The sequence below is a fragment of the Orussus abietinus genome, unplaced genomic scaffold (assembly GCF_000612105.2).
Source record: "Orussus abietinus isolate OABI.00-Male unplaced genomic scaffold, Oabi_2.0 scaffold346, whole genome shotgun sequence".
Lineage (NCBI taxonomy): Eukaryota > Metazoa > Arthropoda > Insecta > Hymenoptera > Orussidae > Orussus > Orussus abietinus.
The window spans coordinates 75,039-90,771 of record NW_019394594.1 but is presented as its reverse complement, the minus strand read 5'-3'; the positions used below and the strand labels follow the sequence as shown (position 1 = coordinate 90,771).

Here is a 15,733-nt window from a genome sequence, read left to right as displayed (position 1 = left end):
AGAAAGGACTTTGAAAACGTTAGATCGAGGAATAAGTTCCAGCTGTTTTAATTATGTTACGTTACGTTAAAAACAATGGGAACTTGTTTCTCAACTTAATATTATAATATGGGTTGAATAAAGTAAGATTTTAATCGTCCGATATGGAAACGTTTCAATCCTTATAACTTCTACGATTGTCAACCTTCGACTTAACCTCTTGCCGACGTAAGCCTTTAACCTCAAAAGGGTGAATCCAAGGGTTGAGGCTTAGAGTGGAGAATTATAAACAGCTTTGAAATGCTAGAATATAGTCTTGAATAAAGTCAGATTTTAACGACACAGCGTAAAAACTTTGGGAACACCTCCGACTCCTGATGATACAATCCCTTGATCTAACCTAGAAAAGGCTAGCCCTAAAGGTGCGGTTTACAGTTAAAGGTTAGAAATGACGTTAAAACATCTAATATAAGATTAACCGAGATGAAGGAACTCAGTCCTCAATCTCTCAGCAAGAAAACATTCCGATCCCTGCCGACGTAAGCCTTCTTCTATATAATCCTTCAGTCTAACCTAAAAAGGGCTGACCAAAAAGGTGCCGTCTGCAAATGAAGGTTAGAAACGACTTTAAAGTTTCCGACACAAGATTAACCCACCCGAAGGAACTCATACTTCACGTAAAGGTTTTGTGGAAACCTTCCGATCCTTGCCATCATAAACCTTCGATCTAACCTAAAGGGCTAACCCAAAAGGTGCGGTTACAATTGACGGTTAGAAACGACATTAAATCTCCCAACATAATATTAACCCAGCTGAAGAGACTCAGCCTTCACACAAAGGTTTCATGGAATTCTTCCGATCCCTGCCGACGTAATGGATTGCCCTAACCTCGAAGAGCCTTCCCACTATGCGAGACCTACAATCCAGGGTCATAAAGGGCTTTAAACCTTCCCAAATGAACATAAGGATTTAACAGTTTAAAAGATTAACCCATCTTAATTATGTCATACTTCACGGAAAAGTTTCGTAGAAACCTTCCTATCCCTGTCGACGTAACCCTCCGCCCTAACCTCGAAGGGCCTTCGCAGTATTCGAGACCTACAATCCAAGGTTACAAAGTATCGTAAGCCTCCCCAAAGCAACGTTAACCAATCTTAAAGAAAGTACTCACATAGATAAGGCCAGAATAGTACCGGTCCTTGAGGTTATGCAGCACGGAGGCTTCGTTGAGGCAGGTCAACTCTGCCATATCCTCGACCTTGTCGAACTTGGGCGGGTTCATCTTCTGGATGTCGTCCTTGGCGACGAGGACGCGTTTGCCGGTCTCGGCGACCTCGACCTCGACCTCGTCGCCGCGCTCGCCCTTAATGCCGGCGGCGACGAAGCCCTGGGTCTCATGGGGCACCCAGACGAGCTTCTTCTGGGTCCACTCGGCCTGGGTCGCGGGGTCGTTGAAACTGTTCCGGTCGACCGAAAGAAATCGCAGCTCCGGGTCCGACCGGTCGACCCTCGAGTCGGCGTCCGCCATCTTGGAGAGCGATGGACCGCGCGGGGCGTCCTGGAGTTATTCGCGCGCCCTGGTCGAGTCGGCCGGGCGTCGACCAAGGGTCACCCTCGAGCCGGATGAGACGGGAACGACGCAACGCAGTCCGGGAGCCGAGCGAGCGCAGCCACGCACCGCGCATCTACGCACCGCCGGGTCACACTCTATGGTCGGCCGCTGCCGAGACGCTTCTGCCCGTTGCGCCGACCGCGCGCGCCAGGCTGCGCGCAGGCTCCAACCTGTCTCCCTCGCACGCCTTGCTAGGCATTCGTCGCGTCCTTGTTGGACGTTCTAGGGTGGGGGACACTGTAGGTGGGGTACGGAGTTCCCCGCGACACCGCTAGATGGCGCCACGGGCGCGCAAGGCCGCCGGTTGGATCGATCCTCTCTCTCGCATGAAGGGGCTTCTGCTCGCTACGTCCTTGTTGCACGCTCTAGGGTGGGGGCTACTCTAGGTGGGGTACGGAGTTTCCCGTGGCGCCGCTAGATGGCGCCACGATGACCGGTAGGGTCGGTTCTCTCTCTCTCACTCGAAGAGGTATCCGCTCGCCGTGTCCTTCTTGCACGCTTGAAAGTAAAGTGAGGGGGCGTCGCTTGCCGAGCATAGAGCTTATAGACATGAAAAAGGCATTGCTATAGTATGTAGGATTGTGCAGTGTCGCGCTATTTGAGTTTTTTTCACGTTAAATACTTAAGGGAAGTTCAGTTTAAATAAACATTTTAGTCAAAAAAGGAAATGAATGATGGTGAGTAGGAGGAAGCATTGAAAAGTCCATGACTACGTTTCCACCGTCCTTCTAAATCCGGATCCAGTAAATCGCAAGTCTCAATCGTATTAATAAATACACAATTTCAATCCTAAGCGTCTCAATTAACACTTAAATTAGGATTTACTGGATCCGGATTCGATAAATCTTGGATTTCAAGTATGATGGAGACATAGTTTCGTAATTGATAATCCGAAAGTAGAAAATCCCTACTTTATCCACAATGCTCTCTAGAAATAGATGTTTAGTTCACATATTCTCCACATAAGGCTCTTACTCTGACCGTGCGAGTGTAGTGCTTAAAATTTAGCAGTCTACCGTCGATAACGCGGAAAACTTCCGTCGGTAATACCAACCGCGGAAAGGAGGAATTTCAACCATTGTACATTTATCAGGTTAACTGAACGTACAATCTAATCAACCTCGTTTATAATCTCGAAGCTTGTCAGTCTAGTTGCTGCTGGACACGTGTTAGTTGGCCGACGAAGAATTAGGTACGACCTGCAAATATTATTTTTTCTTCGGTTAATTAATTATCACGTGACCATTTTTCAACATAGTTCCTTTCTGGTCTTCTTCTCAATATGTATTTTCTGGTACGGCATCAAGAATTTCGTTGAAAGAAAATATTCATTTTTTCTAACGATTCGAATATTCCAAGTTTGTCGCTCGTTAAAGCGTTGATTGTCTTTCAACGATTGAAAATTATTTTCTTATTAGAAGGAGCGATGTTAATTGATTAATCGTGAGCTGAATTAAAAATATACTTATATTCTGTACGCGTGGTTGTATAGATGGAGAAAAGTCATGAACTATGATAGAGATGGGTCGTCTTGTTAGGAAAAGTTGACGGAATTGTAGCGACACTCGCGGCGTCAAGTGGAATCATAATTTAAGTTCCACTTTATTTCTATTTAACCCATAGAGCACGAAAGAGACTTTGAGTTCCGCAAGATTTGAATTTTCTGTTTAATAACTGCGTAAATAATTCTTTTTTAATATTTTACCTTCAGGTCGTCGATTTTTAACTTGAAATGTCATTTTTCTTTGAGACTTTGAGTTCCGCAAGATGTGGATTTTTTGTTTAATAACTGCGTAAATACTTCTTTTTTAATATTTCACCTTCAAGTCATCGATTTTTAATTTGAAATGTCATTTTTATGTTTATCCCAGACTAGAACTGAGAACACATATTTAAAAAAAAACCATGATAGAGATGGGTCGCCTTGTTAGGAAAAGTTGACGGAATTGTAGCGACACTCGCGGCGTTAAGTGGAACTATAATTTAAGTTCCACTTTATTTCTACTTAACCCATAGAGTACGAAAAAGACTTTGAGTTCCGCAAGATTTGGATTTTTTGTTTAATAACTGCGTAAATAATTCTTTTTTAATGTTTTATCTTCAGATCATCGATTTTTAATTAGAAATGTCATTTTTGATGTTTATCCCAGACTAGAACTAAGAATACATATTTAAAAAAAACAAAATTAAATTTCATGAGCATGTCTACAATCACGAAGTTTCAAATGATTCGGTGCACTTAGTTTGAAGAAAAGTTTTATAAATATTTTAACGTTTTATATATAATGATCCTTTCATATCAATTGTTTTTTTTTAAACATTCACTGTGTGTTCACTGTATACATTTTTCATATTCTAACTGTTTATATAGGAATTAAGTGCTGCCAAGTATCCATGTTTACTGTCAATATTTTTTTCATATTTTGTCTAGCTAAGTGAAAAATTCTATTCAAGGAGTTTCCACGGACCTGCAGCATTAAACATCAAAATGTCATATGGAAACGAAGCGAGCATCGACTTCAGCAATTATGCCAAGGAAAAGAATGTGAGTATACAAATATTAATCCAGTGCATTTGAAAAAAATTATTCTTATATATTGAGAAAGAAAGAACACTTTCTAGAAAAAAAATTAATTCTTCGGTCAAATGGAACTTTACTGGTTTTAATTATATAAAAAGATCGAACTGCCGAAATCCCAAGAATTCACGACTGTTTATATTTTGACGAACCAACGTCGCCATCTGTGACGTTTAGCTGTAACTAAATGTTTGCTCTAGGTAGAACTTTTGGTAATATTTTCTATACCTGTGCATGAAGTCCTTTTCACGAAATACATGAAATGTTAGTAAAATCTCGTCATTTTCCGATTTCAGGCTCGACTGGTCGATCTCCGAAGCGACACCATTTCGAAGCCATCTAAAGCGATGAAAATGGCGATGATTAACGCAGAACTTGGGGATGATGTATACGGAGAAGATCCTACGGTGAAAGGTGTGATTATATATCAAGTTAATCACCCCTTATAGCGAATCGCCATTGCATTCATTTGCGTACAGAAATAACGAATAAATAAATAGAGTCCCGCACCAAGTACATGGAAAAATTAATAGAGTCTCGCATCAAATACATGCACTTGAGTACGTATAGAAATAATGGAAAAATTAATAGAGTTTCGCACCAAATACGTGCACTTGTATACGTATAGAAATAACAAAAAAAAATGAATAGAGTATCGCACCAAATATATGCATGCGAATACGTATAGAAATAACGAAAAAATGAACAGAGCCTCGCACCAAATACATGCACTTGTATTTGTATAGGAATAACGAAAAAATGACTAGAGTTTCACGTCAAATACATGCACTTGTATACGTATAGAAATAACGAAAAAATGAATAGAGTCTCGCGCCAAATACATGTACTTATATTTGTATAGAAATAACGAAAAAATGAATAGAGTCTCGCACCAAATACATGCATTTATATTTGTATAGGAATAATGAAAAAATGAATAGAGTCTTACGCCAAATACATACATTCTTGCATATAGATGACGTATAGAAATAACGAAAAAATGAATAGAGTCTCGCACCAAATACATGCACTTGTATACGTTTAGAAATAATGAAAAAATGAACAGTCTCGCGCCAAATATACACACTTGTATTCGTATAGAAATAACCGATAAATGAATAGAGAAAATATTTTATAAATAATGTTTTTTATTATAGCGCTGGAGGAGAAGGCAGCCAAACTGCTTGGGAAAGAAGCCGCGATTTTCGTCACATCCGGTACCATGGGCAATTTAATTGCTAGTACGTAAGAGTCTCACCAAATCATACATTGTTTTCCACTGGATTGTTAAAAATATTAAAGCACATTTCACCACATTCTCACTTCCCAAATTGTAATAAGCACTCTTGAAATTTTCAGTCATGATCCACTGTGATGTAAGAGGCAGCGAAGCCTACTGCAGCGAAGAGTCTCACCCGGTCCTACACGAGCAAGGAGGAGCTGCTCAGTTAGCTGGAGTGACATTATGCAGTCTTCGAAGCAACCCCGATGGAACCTTCTGCCTAAAAAAGCTGAAATCTAACCTCCGAAGCGACCGTCTGCACGAGCCAATCTCGAAGCTAGTAATGGTAGAAAACACAATAAATGGCAAAGTGTTACCTCAATCCTGGATCGATGAGTTGATAATTTTTGCCAAGAAGCACAGCTTGAAGACTCACATGGACGGAGCCAGATTATGGAATGCCTCCGTAGCCTCTGGGATTCCTGCCAGAGAGATCGTAGCAAATTTTGACTCGGTCACTTTCTGTTTGAGCAAAGGCCTCGGAGCACCAGTGGGTTCTTTGTTGTGTGGATCGAAGAGCTTCGTCCAGCAGGCAAGAAGAGTGCGAAAGGTCCTTGGAGGTGGCATGAGGCAAGTTGGAGTCCTCGCAGCAGCTGGGCTGGTTGCCATCGAAGAGATTATCCCATTGTTGAAGGAAGACCATCGAAGAGCCAGACTGATCGCAGAGGCGGTCCATGGTCTTGGCTCGAAGCTGTTCTCCGTAGACCTGGACACTACAAAGACTAATATGGTCATGATTAAAGTCAACGGTGATGAAAACTCTGTTAATGCTATTACTTTTATAGACAGACTAGAGAGAGTGGAAGAGGATTGCTTCGATGATAAGGTTATCGTTAGAGGTTTGGCACTTACGCAGGAGCTGGCCAGACTTGTATTTTACTATGAGATTACTGACGAAGACACCGAAGCTGCTATCAGGAAAATTAAATATGTTATTAAGAAACTAGATCCATCGCTTTCAAATTTATGAGGTTATGAAGTGATGATGACTTTAATAGCATTCTTTTGTTACCGTCTAACAAACATTTGATATTTAGTAAATGTTTATGATAATCTCGTCGATTGCTATTTTTATGAATAGATTCGGACACTGTAAAAGCATTGTCCTTAGCAATTTTTAGTTACATCCCCAAACCTTCATTTTGTAATAATTATTATTACATACAATGAATAAAAGAACGATATCTTAATTGTAATGTCAACGTCTTACTAGAAAACCAAAGTGTTAATGGTCCGCAAAGCTAATTGGTCATATTGAATTTTGACGTAAGAAAAAAAACTGTAAACTTGTTAACGGGCCATTTTTTGAAAAGTGATATTTCATTTCATAGTGCACAATCCTTTATAAACTGACTGGTTGATATTTCGTAAAAGTGTGAAGCAATCGATATCTCTTCGATACAATAAGATTTCTTGACTGATAACAAATCTTACACTCAGCGAACAAAAGGAACCTTTCATGGTAACTGAACACACCCCTCCTTCCGATGTAGCAATTTATTTCCATAAAGATCCTCTCCCTAACCTCAAATCGTGCCCGGCGTAAATACAGAGCTCAGAGGAGCCAAGATAGCGTTTCGCGCCAAGTACACGATACAATACACACAAGTAAACAGGTAGTCCACTCGCGAGGTTAATTCAAGCTTCTCGATTAAGTCTGAAAGGCATCGTTAACAGGTTCGTCATCGTCCTCATCCTCTTCGCCTTCGCTCTCGAAGGTGTTATCAGGGATGTCGTAGAGTCTGATCATCGGCTTGTTTGGATCCTTCATGATAAGATATTTCCCATCCTTCTGCTTGAGACAGATGTCGATGATGCACCGTAAGATACCCCAAGCGTTATCCATGTTAAGATTGATCTGCGTAGCGAACTCATTCGGCTTATACTGTTGAGTGCCAAGAATAACATGTTTGCTGGAGTCGCGAACCATCGCTCTGGAAACATAACCAAACTTCAGCTGATCGGAGCCAGCGAGTAAGGCTTGCACGGTCCACTTGGCGAGCTTGCAGGCATTATTTCTGAGCTCGTTGGCCAACACAGCACCCCGCTGTGTGTCGAGCTTCTGCCTCCACTCGACACCATTCGCCAGCTTCGAATCCCATTCATTGAGCGCCTTAATTGTCAGGAACTGCGTCTCGTTATTCGGTCCCTGCATCACTGCGTCATGTTCACATCGAGCCACCAGAACCACTCCATCGTTCAAATCCCACTTTCTGTATCGATAAGCAACACTAGCCACATCTGCTTCGTCCTCTTCCTGCACGAATGGATTGGGCTCTTCGAACTTATATCTTGGCTCGTTCGACTTCAATACCTGTTGCGAGAAGTTATGATTAATAAACGTCGCCTCCAGGGCGAGGTTCCTCGGAGAGTTCAAAGAGTTTGCATCGTCCTGCGGTGGCTCGACACTGGTCTCGTTCACAGTCAACAGATCAAACTCCGTATTATCTCGCTTATCCAGGAACAACTTGTCACCGATCTTCTCGATGACAATATCCCAAGAGTAGTTGCTGCGAGTGCAGCACATTATCGTGGCCAGGATGGCATCTGTAGCATAAACATTCCCTTCGTTCTTCGACAACTTCCTGATGATAGGGTCGTCGGTTGTTGTTACGGTGTGGAAGATGCGGTCGATTCTTTGCAGTGGCTTCTCGTTCTTGACATTCACTCTGTCGTAAGTCTTGTCATAATACTCCAAGGAGCCGCAGCAGAGGATGTCTTCGCCCTCCTTCACTGCTGGCAATGAGAGTTTTGCTAGACGAGGGAAGTCCATCTCTTCAATCGTCACCCAGTCTGGACGAACTGTCACCGAAGCATCTCTAATCTTTATCGGTGGCTGGTTCTTGTGGTTCCGCAGACCTTGCTGACGACCCCACCTCTTCGTTTGACCCTTTCTTTCACGCTCACGCAGTTTCATCTTGCCGAGCTGCTGCATTTGGTTCATGTTTCCACGTTGACCACCACGTCCACGCATACCACGCTGATTCTGCCGGAAACGACCACGCTGGTACAGAGGCTTTTGCACTCGGGTTGTGTCCACCAGGTGGAACGTCGATTCGTCTTCGTCGTGATAGTAGGCATACTGGCTGCCTGAGCCAAACTGCGACGCATACTTGTCTGGAAACGATAACATCATCAGTCAGACTTTTTTAACAGACATAAAAGTAATTTTTTAAATTATGGTGTAAGAGTTTATATTTTTAAGGTGTTACGAAAGTGGTGTTAAAGAGATTTCGTTCATGAAACTTCTCCGAACTGGGTGTATCAAATCGTTTCAAACTTTACGCCATGAATTGAAGGGCCGTAAATCCTGACTTCCTTGAAGTATCAATTTTTTAAAAATTTGTTTATAGATTTTCACACATTCTTTACAAAAAATAAAATTTCATGGGTGTTGGGACCTTCCTTATAGCCTCCATATTCACGTTGTAAAGTTTTAAACAATTCGGTACACCCAGTTCGGAGAAAAGTCTCATGAAAAAGAGACCTCTTCATAGAAACAGTATTTTATGGCATACATCCTTTCGACTATTAATTATAAATAAATACCATAAAAACTAAGCAATATGTATATTTGCATCTATAACATGAAACCCATTCATAAACGTTCAACAATTATATTCCATTTTATTTATTTAAAACAATTTTGTGATAGAAAACTAGGTTTACCTAACATCTTCATCCGTAACTCTGTAAATTTTCATTTGAAAATATTTGTTACGTTCCACCTCGTAGATACAAGTACACATATCGTTTATGCTTTAAGGCATTAATTTCTATCAAACAGTTTAATTGAAATTGAGGATACCATTAAAATTCCAATTAATACTTTGTTCCTCCGACAATCCAACATAAGTCCAAAATAACGACCCTGAACTTTTGTTTTTCCTTTTTTATAATCTTTGTAACAGCAGGAATGATATACGATAAGTGGAAGTATTTCACTCGTTTAGTTTGATCATAATTCAACATGAAAACATTAAGAACCACATCGAACCTACGTACCACCTTAGCCAATCTACCGATGAAATAATAATAAATCAGTAATGCAAATCGTTAAAAAATCCAAAGAACGTAATCCTTTTCCCGTCAAAGAATCCATACTTTGCATCGAAGACGAAAAGGACCAAGATACTCACTCGTAAACTTTTTATCCTGGAAAGCAGCACCGGTCCAATCGGAGATCTAAAAAATGGAGAGAAAAAAAGAGGTTAGGTGCCGTCAAAGCCGTGAAAATTGGAACCTCTCTCTCTTTTATATATCAGTAGCGAGTATTGGAGGAATGATACGTAGCCTGACGTTAAAAAGTGAGGTTAGGAGAGACTACTACCTTGCCGAGTCTGTCGCCCTTGGAGAAGGGCTGATACGGAATGTCCTTAAACTGGTCGGGCAGCTCGCAGGGTCCCCAGCCGTTGGGGTTATCTTGAATCGCAGGCGCCTGGAAATGCGCGACCTCCTCCTTGTGAACCGGGTCCTCCAGGGTGATAACGTCGTCGCTCGTGCTCATTTTAGTGGTTCACTCCACATGGAAAGAACTAGAAACGCTCAAACGCTCACCAGAAACGACACGAGACGCCACCGGCAGGTACCGGAAGAAGGAGCACGGCCATTGCTCGTCGCGGCCGCCATCTTGGAACTGCAAGAGGAAACCTGCGCGCGAAAGGTGCGCAATGGTGTACACCGGCATTCAATGGTTTTCTCGCGGACCTACTGCCCTCTCCATACGCGCAATGTACTAGTGGCGGGAGCAGCGCGGAATTTAAATCGCCTCAGGGGTAGAATGGATTTTCTAAAGAAAAAAAATGTTTATAAAGAAAAACAATTAATGATAATTACTTACATATTATTGTGTATAAACCTGACGTAAGCCACTTAAATTCCTATTAACTGGAATTGTAGAACCGGGCCTAAAAGGCTAAAATATATCTATATTCGCAGAAATCCATATACATTAACTTACAAGATTTCGAGGGCTGTCATCGCACACACATTATTGAAAAAGTTCTTTATTAGGAAATAGAGAAAACAAGAATTTTCATTTTCAATTCATCCAATCGCAAAATCTCATTCAATTATCACAATACATGCAATGCAAACTAGCGTACCGCTCTGCAGACAGTCAATTCGCTCATTCTGTCGCCAGATGTCAGTGAACTTTATCACTAGGTATCAGAGAAGATTAAGGTGATATGAAAGGGCCTTTCTATACATATCGAAGCCTGAAAATATTTATAAAACTTTTCTCCAAATTGAGTGCACCGAATTATCTAAAACTTGGGCACGAGATTATGGAGGCCCTAAGGAAGAACGCGATGCCCTTAAAATTTCATTTTTCGAAAAAAAAATGTCTTTTTTGGTTCTTGTCCAAGCTAAATACAAATTTTTTTTCAAAAAATTAAATTTCACCAGCATCGCGTTCTTCTTTAGGGCCTTTATAACCATGTGTTAAAGTTTCAGATAATTCGGTGCAGCCACTTTGGAGAAAAGCTATATAAATATTTTCACGTTTCATACATACAGAATGACCCTTTCAGACAACATTAATTGTACAAATCCGACAAATGCATTTCCCTTAAAAAGCTGCATTTAACTTCTCTTTCTCGAATAAGCTCGTTTTTGGGAGCTCAGCAATAACTATTTCTTCGCAACGGTTCTGAGTCTTCTGTTCGACGTCTTTACATCTTTCTTGGGAACAACTGCTCTCTGTTTTCTTGATTTGGATGGCGTGTAAATATCACTGCTATCGGAGAAAATATCTGCCACGGAATCATTCAGTTCCTCGCACGATGAGTCGATATTTATCTCTTTCTCATCGGCTTCGTCACTTGAATTCCTGACTTTTTTACTCTGAAACAAGAATAAATATGTGATTCATTTGATGACTTGATGAACACTGGGAGATATCAATGCCCTTCCATCCTGCACAAGCGATGCCATATCTGCAGGGGAGACATTCATGTCCGCCATTGTACATACACTGGGAGACATCAATGCCCTTCCATCCTGCACAGGCGATGCTGTATCTGTAGGGGAGGCATTCATGTCTGCCATTGTACATACACTGGGAGACATCAATGCACTTCTATCCTGCACAGGCGATACTGTATCTGCAGGAGAGGCATTCATGTCCGCCAGTGAACATGTGACCTACAGAGTTGGTCCAAAAAGTAATGTCAGTGTGTCGATTTAAAAAAAATGTATAGATCAGATCGGTACAACACATTAAAAAGTTTCAAAATAGGCTCCTGCGTCGATACATCGCTTCCAGAGAGATTTCCAGGCATTAAAGAAAGAAATCGTTGGTGAAAGTATTATCTATATTTTCCCATCTGACTCTGTAATATTCCATTTTTATAGTATTCTAAATTGTTCGAGCTAGGTCCTGAAACTCTTCATTTTCGATTCTAAGCCTCCAAGAAGCGTAAAACATCGAAAACGTGTCCTGACCACGCCATGTTGGTTCTAGTCCATGATAAATAAATAAATTTTTCATGAAAAATGAAATTTCCTGAGTTTTAGGACCTACCTTACCGCCTCCATATTCCCGTGGTGAAATTTGAAACTAATTGGCACATCCAATTCGGGGAATACTTTCCCCAACGATTTGACTTCCTAGATATACATAGGCTGACTCTTTCATATCACATTAAATGCCCGAAAGAACAATATTTACAGTAAAGAGACCTGGCGTCCAATGAAAGACTACCACCTCTCTTTCGAGAAAGAAAGACTAAGTTCGTACTTCAGCTACGCGTTGCACTAATTCTTTCGGTTTCTTTCTTGTCCTCTGTGGCCTGACGTTCCCTACAGCGTTATCACTGTCCGAATCTTTCGTGTCCGAGTGTCGTTTCCTGTTTGGTTTCCGGATAACTCTGAGCTCATACTCCGTACTGGCGTCTAGAGACTCATAGTCGTCCAAAATCTGTCGCATGTCTTCAGCATTGCCTCGTCGAGTAGTAACAATAGATTGTTGACTGTTATCAACCTGACGAGGCGAGGAAACTGGACTTGGATCTCTCTTAGCACCTCTGGGGCTTTTTCGGTTCTTTCCAGCAACGGGTTTCACGACTTTCCTTTGTTCTTTCCCAGACTTAACCGCCTCGAATTCTAATTTGCCCTCTGCCTTTTTGTTCAGCTTCTGCAGGCCATTTGAAAGTACTTTCCTGAACTTATCGTAATCGGGCACGTCGTCGAATTTCATGGAGGCTAATATTGACATGTATTGAGTAACGGGCTCTGGTGGTGACTCTTTGAAACATTCCTTCAGGAAGGCTTGGATGTTCTTGAATGCTTTTTCTTTGTGCTGTTGCACTATAATTGGGTCGCTCAAATCCTTTTCCCAGGGAAGGGCCCCACAGAGCCATTGGATCATATTAAATCCCAGGATCTCCATATCTCCCCGCATTGTTGCAACTGTAACGAAACAATGAAATTATAATTCCAGCAGACTTTAAGACTTAAGAGGATACGAAAGAGTCAGAATATATATCTCTCAGAAGTCAAATCGTTGGGGAAAGTATTCCCCAAATTGGAGGTACCGATTAGTTCCAAATTTCACCACGGAAATATGGAGGCGCTAAGGTAGGTCCTAAACAACTCATGAAACTTAATTTTTCATCAAAAATGTATGTAATGACAAAATTATCATAACACAGACACCTTAATAAACTAGTATAGAGAATAATAAATAAATTAGTAAATGAATGAGCCAGCTGTTAAGTCTTTGAAATAAGAGATACAGTGCAATTAACAATTTAATCATTACGTACCGCCCATGTGAGCATCCCTGCTGGTGTATTCGATCGTTCCATTATGAGCTTTCTTCGGATCCAATTTATATTCTGTTTTGGTTGTGTAATGAGATGCTAGACCAAAGTCTACTAAGTAAACCTGGTTCTGGGATTTAGTGTCGAGCAGTAAATTTCCTCCTTTGATGTCGGCATGAACATAACTCCTCTCATGAATGTACTGTAGAATGTCTATCTACAAATTTTTAATATTTTTAATAACATAATAGAGTAATGTAACATTTTCCTCTAATTATCTTTCTCTAATTTCAATAAACAGCATAAACAAAAAGTTCACAAGTATGTCGTTCTGTATTCCGATACACAGTGACAATTTTCAAAATCCTTCTAAATTCTAAAGAAATTTTTATAATTTTATAACATCAAGTTAAGCTTTTGTAAAATTAATACTTACACATTAAATTTGTCATATGTTACCAATTTATAAAATATATAAATAAAATATTACATGAGTATGCGATGTGCGAATCAAAATTCCAAAAAGATGGTACAAAAATACAGAACTTCTTTCAACATGTAGTTTAATATGGTAAAAGATTCCAATTCAAATTACTTCGATGAATTAAAAAACTGGGTCTACGTACTATTTGTCGTGCTATTCTATAAACTGTATGTTCTGGAAATCTACGTCCATTTTCAAGGAACAATTTCCACAAATCTGTACCGTAGCGATCCATTACCACGAATCGATATTTAGTGTTATTATATTCATGACTTCCAGACCCAACGTAACGTGGCATTCCAAGCGTGGTAAGTTTCCTCTTCTTCTTCCAAGCATCAACTAACATAAGCAATAGAAACATTTCAACTATAGATTGCCATTATTTTCAAGCCAGCGATGCATTTCTTAAAACATCTCAGTACAAGGAACATTTTTTTTCAATTTTGCTAATCGAGTTAAGGTGAAGTGAAACACGTTGAGGAACTTGATCGACATCGATAAAGAAGATTTTTCTAAATGCCTACGTTGCCGACGTTCGTTTTTATATTGATAGCTGTGTCGAATTATATTGGGTATTGTACTAAATGGCATACTCCACCAGTCATTTTTGTACAATAATTATAAAGAAATCCTTAAAAAAAAAAAAGTGTCTTATTCGAGTCGACTGATTTAAAGGAGGTTTCACTTCACCTTAAAGGATCAAATAAATGTTATGAAACACCTTATTACGATTAGGTTCGAACAGTAAAGACATTATACTACGTACTGTCTGCTGGTTTCGCATTACGCATATAGAAATGCATTTCAACAAAGAGCGGTCCATTTTCGTGTGGTTCCTGAAAAAAAAAAAAAACAATTTCTTAGTACATTAAGAATACAATAAATTTAGTATCACGGATATAATAATTTTGGAGTCATACTATTTTGACAACGGCTGGATATTCACTTGTCTGTTTACTGTTGTATGGAGCAGCTGTAACGAATTTAATCCTGAATGTATTGAATGCATTCATTAGGTTGAGGAATAACTTCCCACAAATGTAATTACAATATGTTATGTTTAAACGACAGGAATTTATTCCTTAGCCTAATAATGAAATAATAATGGTGTAAAATAATCAACGACATAGATCGATGGATTCAATCTGTGATACGATATTCTCTGCAATTTGTAAACAATCCTATTGAGTAGCGCAATTTAATCCTGAATATATTAAAAGCATACATTAGGTCGCAGAATAAGTTTCCACAAATTTAATTATATTACGTTACGTTAAAAACGATGGGAACTTATTCCTCGAACTAATAATGACATAATAATAGCATAAAATAATCAACGACATAGATTCATGGGTTAAGCCAGTTATGGAATATTCTCTGCAATTTGTAAACAATCTGTATAACCTGTTGAGTAGCGCAAATACACACCGGAGTAAATTTCTCCGAATCCACCGGTTCCAATGGAGGTACCGATGACCCATTGCTTCTTCGACATGTCTGTCAATATTTCTCCACGTGGAATAGGTTCGGGCAGTTTATAACCGTTGGCTCCCTTTTTCTTAGGTGCCCTTTTAACAGGTTTTCCAGCCATTTTCAGGTTAAGACAGCCGGTTCCGTGTGTTCATGTAAACTGAATGAATTGATGAGTAATTTAGCGAGGAACGTGCGAGACGAACAGTAAATTGTTGGAAACTGCTTCGTAAATTGCCGCAGAATTACTGCCAAGGCTGTACGTAATGAAAAAAAGATTGTAAACTTTCGTATGGCTGGATACAGAGTTGACGCACACAGACGTAGAAAGTCACGTAGAGGTTGCAGGTTCCCACATGTTTCGCGCGGCCCGCCAAACTCGGATCACGTGACACCAAGATGGCGGAGGATGAATCAACGGACCAATCAGATTGCAGCTTTAGTTGGAATGAATCAATCGTCGTCAGGGTTTATAAATTGGGTGCTATCAAATAAACAACGGTAAACTGATTGAAATCTTATTGAAATACTTCAATTTCAATGACTATGTCTCCATCGTACT

At 40.1% G+C, this 15,733-nt stretch overlaps 4 protein-coding genes across 6 annotated transcripts; 1 reads left to right on the top strand and 3 right to left on the bottom strand.

Annotated features, from left to right (window-relative positions):
• Positions 1 to 1,002: 1,002 nt before the first annotated feature.
• On the bottom strand, positions 1,003 to 1,702 carry LOC111674030 (myosin heavy chain, non-muscle-like). Its single transcript, XM_023432798.1, has one exon. It carries the CDS (start codon positions 1,505 to 1,507, stop codon positions 1,124 to 1,126), a length of 384 nt encoding a protein of 127 aa, XP_023288566.1. The 5' UTR covers positions 1,508 to 1,702; the 3' UTR covers positions 1,003 to 1,123.
• Positions 1,703 to 2,200: 498 nt separating this feature from the next.
• LOC105695995 (L-allo-threonine aldolase) lies at positions 2,201 to 6,641 on the top strand. 3 transcript variants are annotated; one of them, XM_012418097.1, is made up of 5 exons: positions 2,201 to 2,268; positions 4,023 to 4,136; positions 4,466 to 4,583; positions 5,327 to 5,410; positions 5,529 to 6,641. In XM_012418097.1, the coding sequence occupies exons 1-5, from the start codon at positions 2,263 to 2,265 to the stop codon at positions 6,419 to 6,421; spliced, it is 1,215 nt and encodes a 404-aa protein (XP_012273520.1). In that variant the 5' UTR covers positions 2,201 to 2,262; the 3' UTR covers positions 6,422 to 6,641. The 3 variants fall into 3 exon arrangements, with proteins under 3 accessions (XP_012273520.1, XP_012273521.1, XP_012273522.1); XM_012418098.1 differs by lacking the exon at positions 2,201 to 2,268 and adding an exon at positions 2,684 to 2,783; XM_012418099.1 differs by lacking the exon at positions 2,201 to 2,268 and adding an exon at positions 2,707 to 2,783 and having other exon boundaries at positions 4,046 to 4,136.
• Positions 6,642 to 6,933: 292 nt separating this feature from the next.
• On the bottom strand, positions 6,934 to 10,067 carry LOC105695994 (eukaryotic translation initiation factor 3 subunit D). Its single transcript, XM_012418096.1, has 3 exons — positions 9,782 to 10,067; positions 9,591 to 9,636; positions 6,934 to 8,568 (listed from the first exon to the last, which is right to left on the bottom strand). Exons 1-3 carry the CDS (start codon positions 9,956 to 9,958, stop codon positions 7,103 to 7,105), a joined length of 1,689 nt encoding a protein of 562 aa, XP_012273519.1. The 5' UTR covers positions 9,959 to 10,067; the 3' UTR covers positions 6,934 to 7,102.
• Positions 10,068 to 10,913: 846 nt separating this feature from the next.
• LOC105696000 (serine/threonine-protein kinase VRK1) lies at positions 10,914 to 15,507 on the bottom strand. The gene is made up of 7 exons (XM_012418107.2): positions 15,130 to 15,507; positions 14,622 to 14,674; positions 14,468 to 14,537; positions 13,844 to 14,040; positions 13,221 to 13,434; positions 12,194 to 12,864; positions 10,914 to 11,298 (listed from the first exon to the last, which is right to left on the bottom strand). Exons 1-7 carry the CDS (start codon positions 15,290 to 15,292, stop codon positions 11,086 to 11,088), a joined length of 1,581 nt encoding a protein of 526 aa, XP_012273530.1. The 5' UTR covers positions 15,293 to 15,507; the 3' UTR covers positions 10,914 to 11,085.
• Positions 15,508 to 15,733: the final 226 nt, after the last annotated feature.

What these genes read in the sequence shown, in the direction of transcription:
- LOC105696000 (XM_012418107.2), bottom strand. Translation starts at nt 15,292, where the DNA reads ATGGCTGGAAAACCTGTTAAAAGGGCACCTAAGAAAAAGGGAGCCAAC. An exon ending in ATTCGGAGAAATTTACTCCG is followed by an intron (nt 14,675 to 15,129) that starts GTGTGTATTTGC and finishes AATTCGTTACAG; the next exon opens with CTGCTCCATACAACAGTAAA. An exon ending in CAGGGATGCTCACATGGGCG is followed by an intron (nt 12,865 to 13,220) that starts GTACGTAATGAT and finishes GTTTCGTTACAG; the next exon opens with TTGCAACAATGCGGGGAGAT.
- LOC111674030 (XM_023432798.1), bottom strand. Translation starts at nt 1,507, where the DNA reads ATGGCGGACGCCGACTCGAGGGTCGACCGGTCGGACCCGGAGCTGCGA.
- LOC105695995 (XM_012418097.1), top strand. An exon ending in ATTATGCCAAGGAAAAGAAT is followed by an intron (nt 4,137 to 4,465) that starts GTGAGTATACAA and finishes TTCCGATTTCAG; the next exon opens with GCTCGACTGGTCGATCTCCG. An exon ending in AGAAGATCCTACGGTGAAAG is followed by an intron (nt 4,584 to 5,326) that starts GTGTGATTATAT and finishes TTTTTATTATAG; the next exon opens with CGCTGGAGGAGAAGGCAGCC.
- LOC105695994 (XM_012418096.1), bottom strand. Translation starts at nt 9,958, where the DNA reads ATGAGCACGAGCGACGACGTTATCACCCTGGAGGACCCGGTTCACAAG. An exon ending in AGGGCGACAGACTCGGCAAG is followed by an intron (nt 9,637 to 9,781) that starts GTAGTAGTCTCT and finishes TCCATTTTTTAG; the next exon opens with ATCTCCGATTGGACCGGTGC. An exon ending in CCAGGATAAAAAGTTTACGA is followed by an intron (nt 8,569 to 9,590) that starts GTGAGTATCTTG and finishes TATCGTTTCCAG; the next exon opens with ACAAGTATGCGTCGCAGTTT.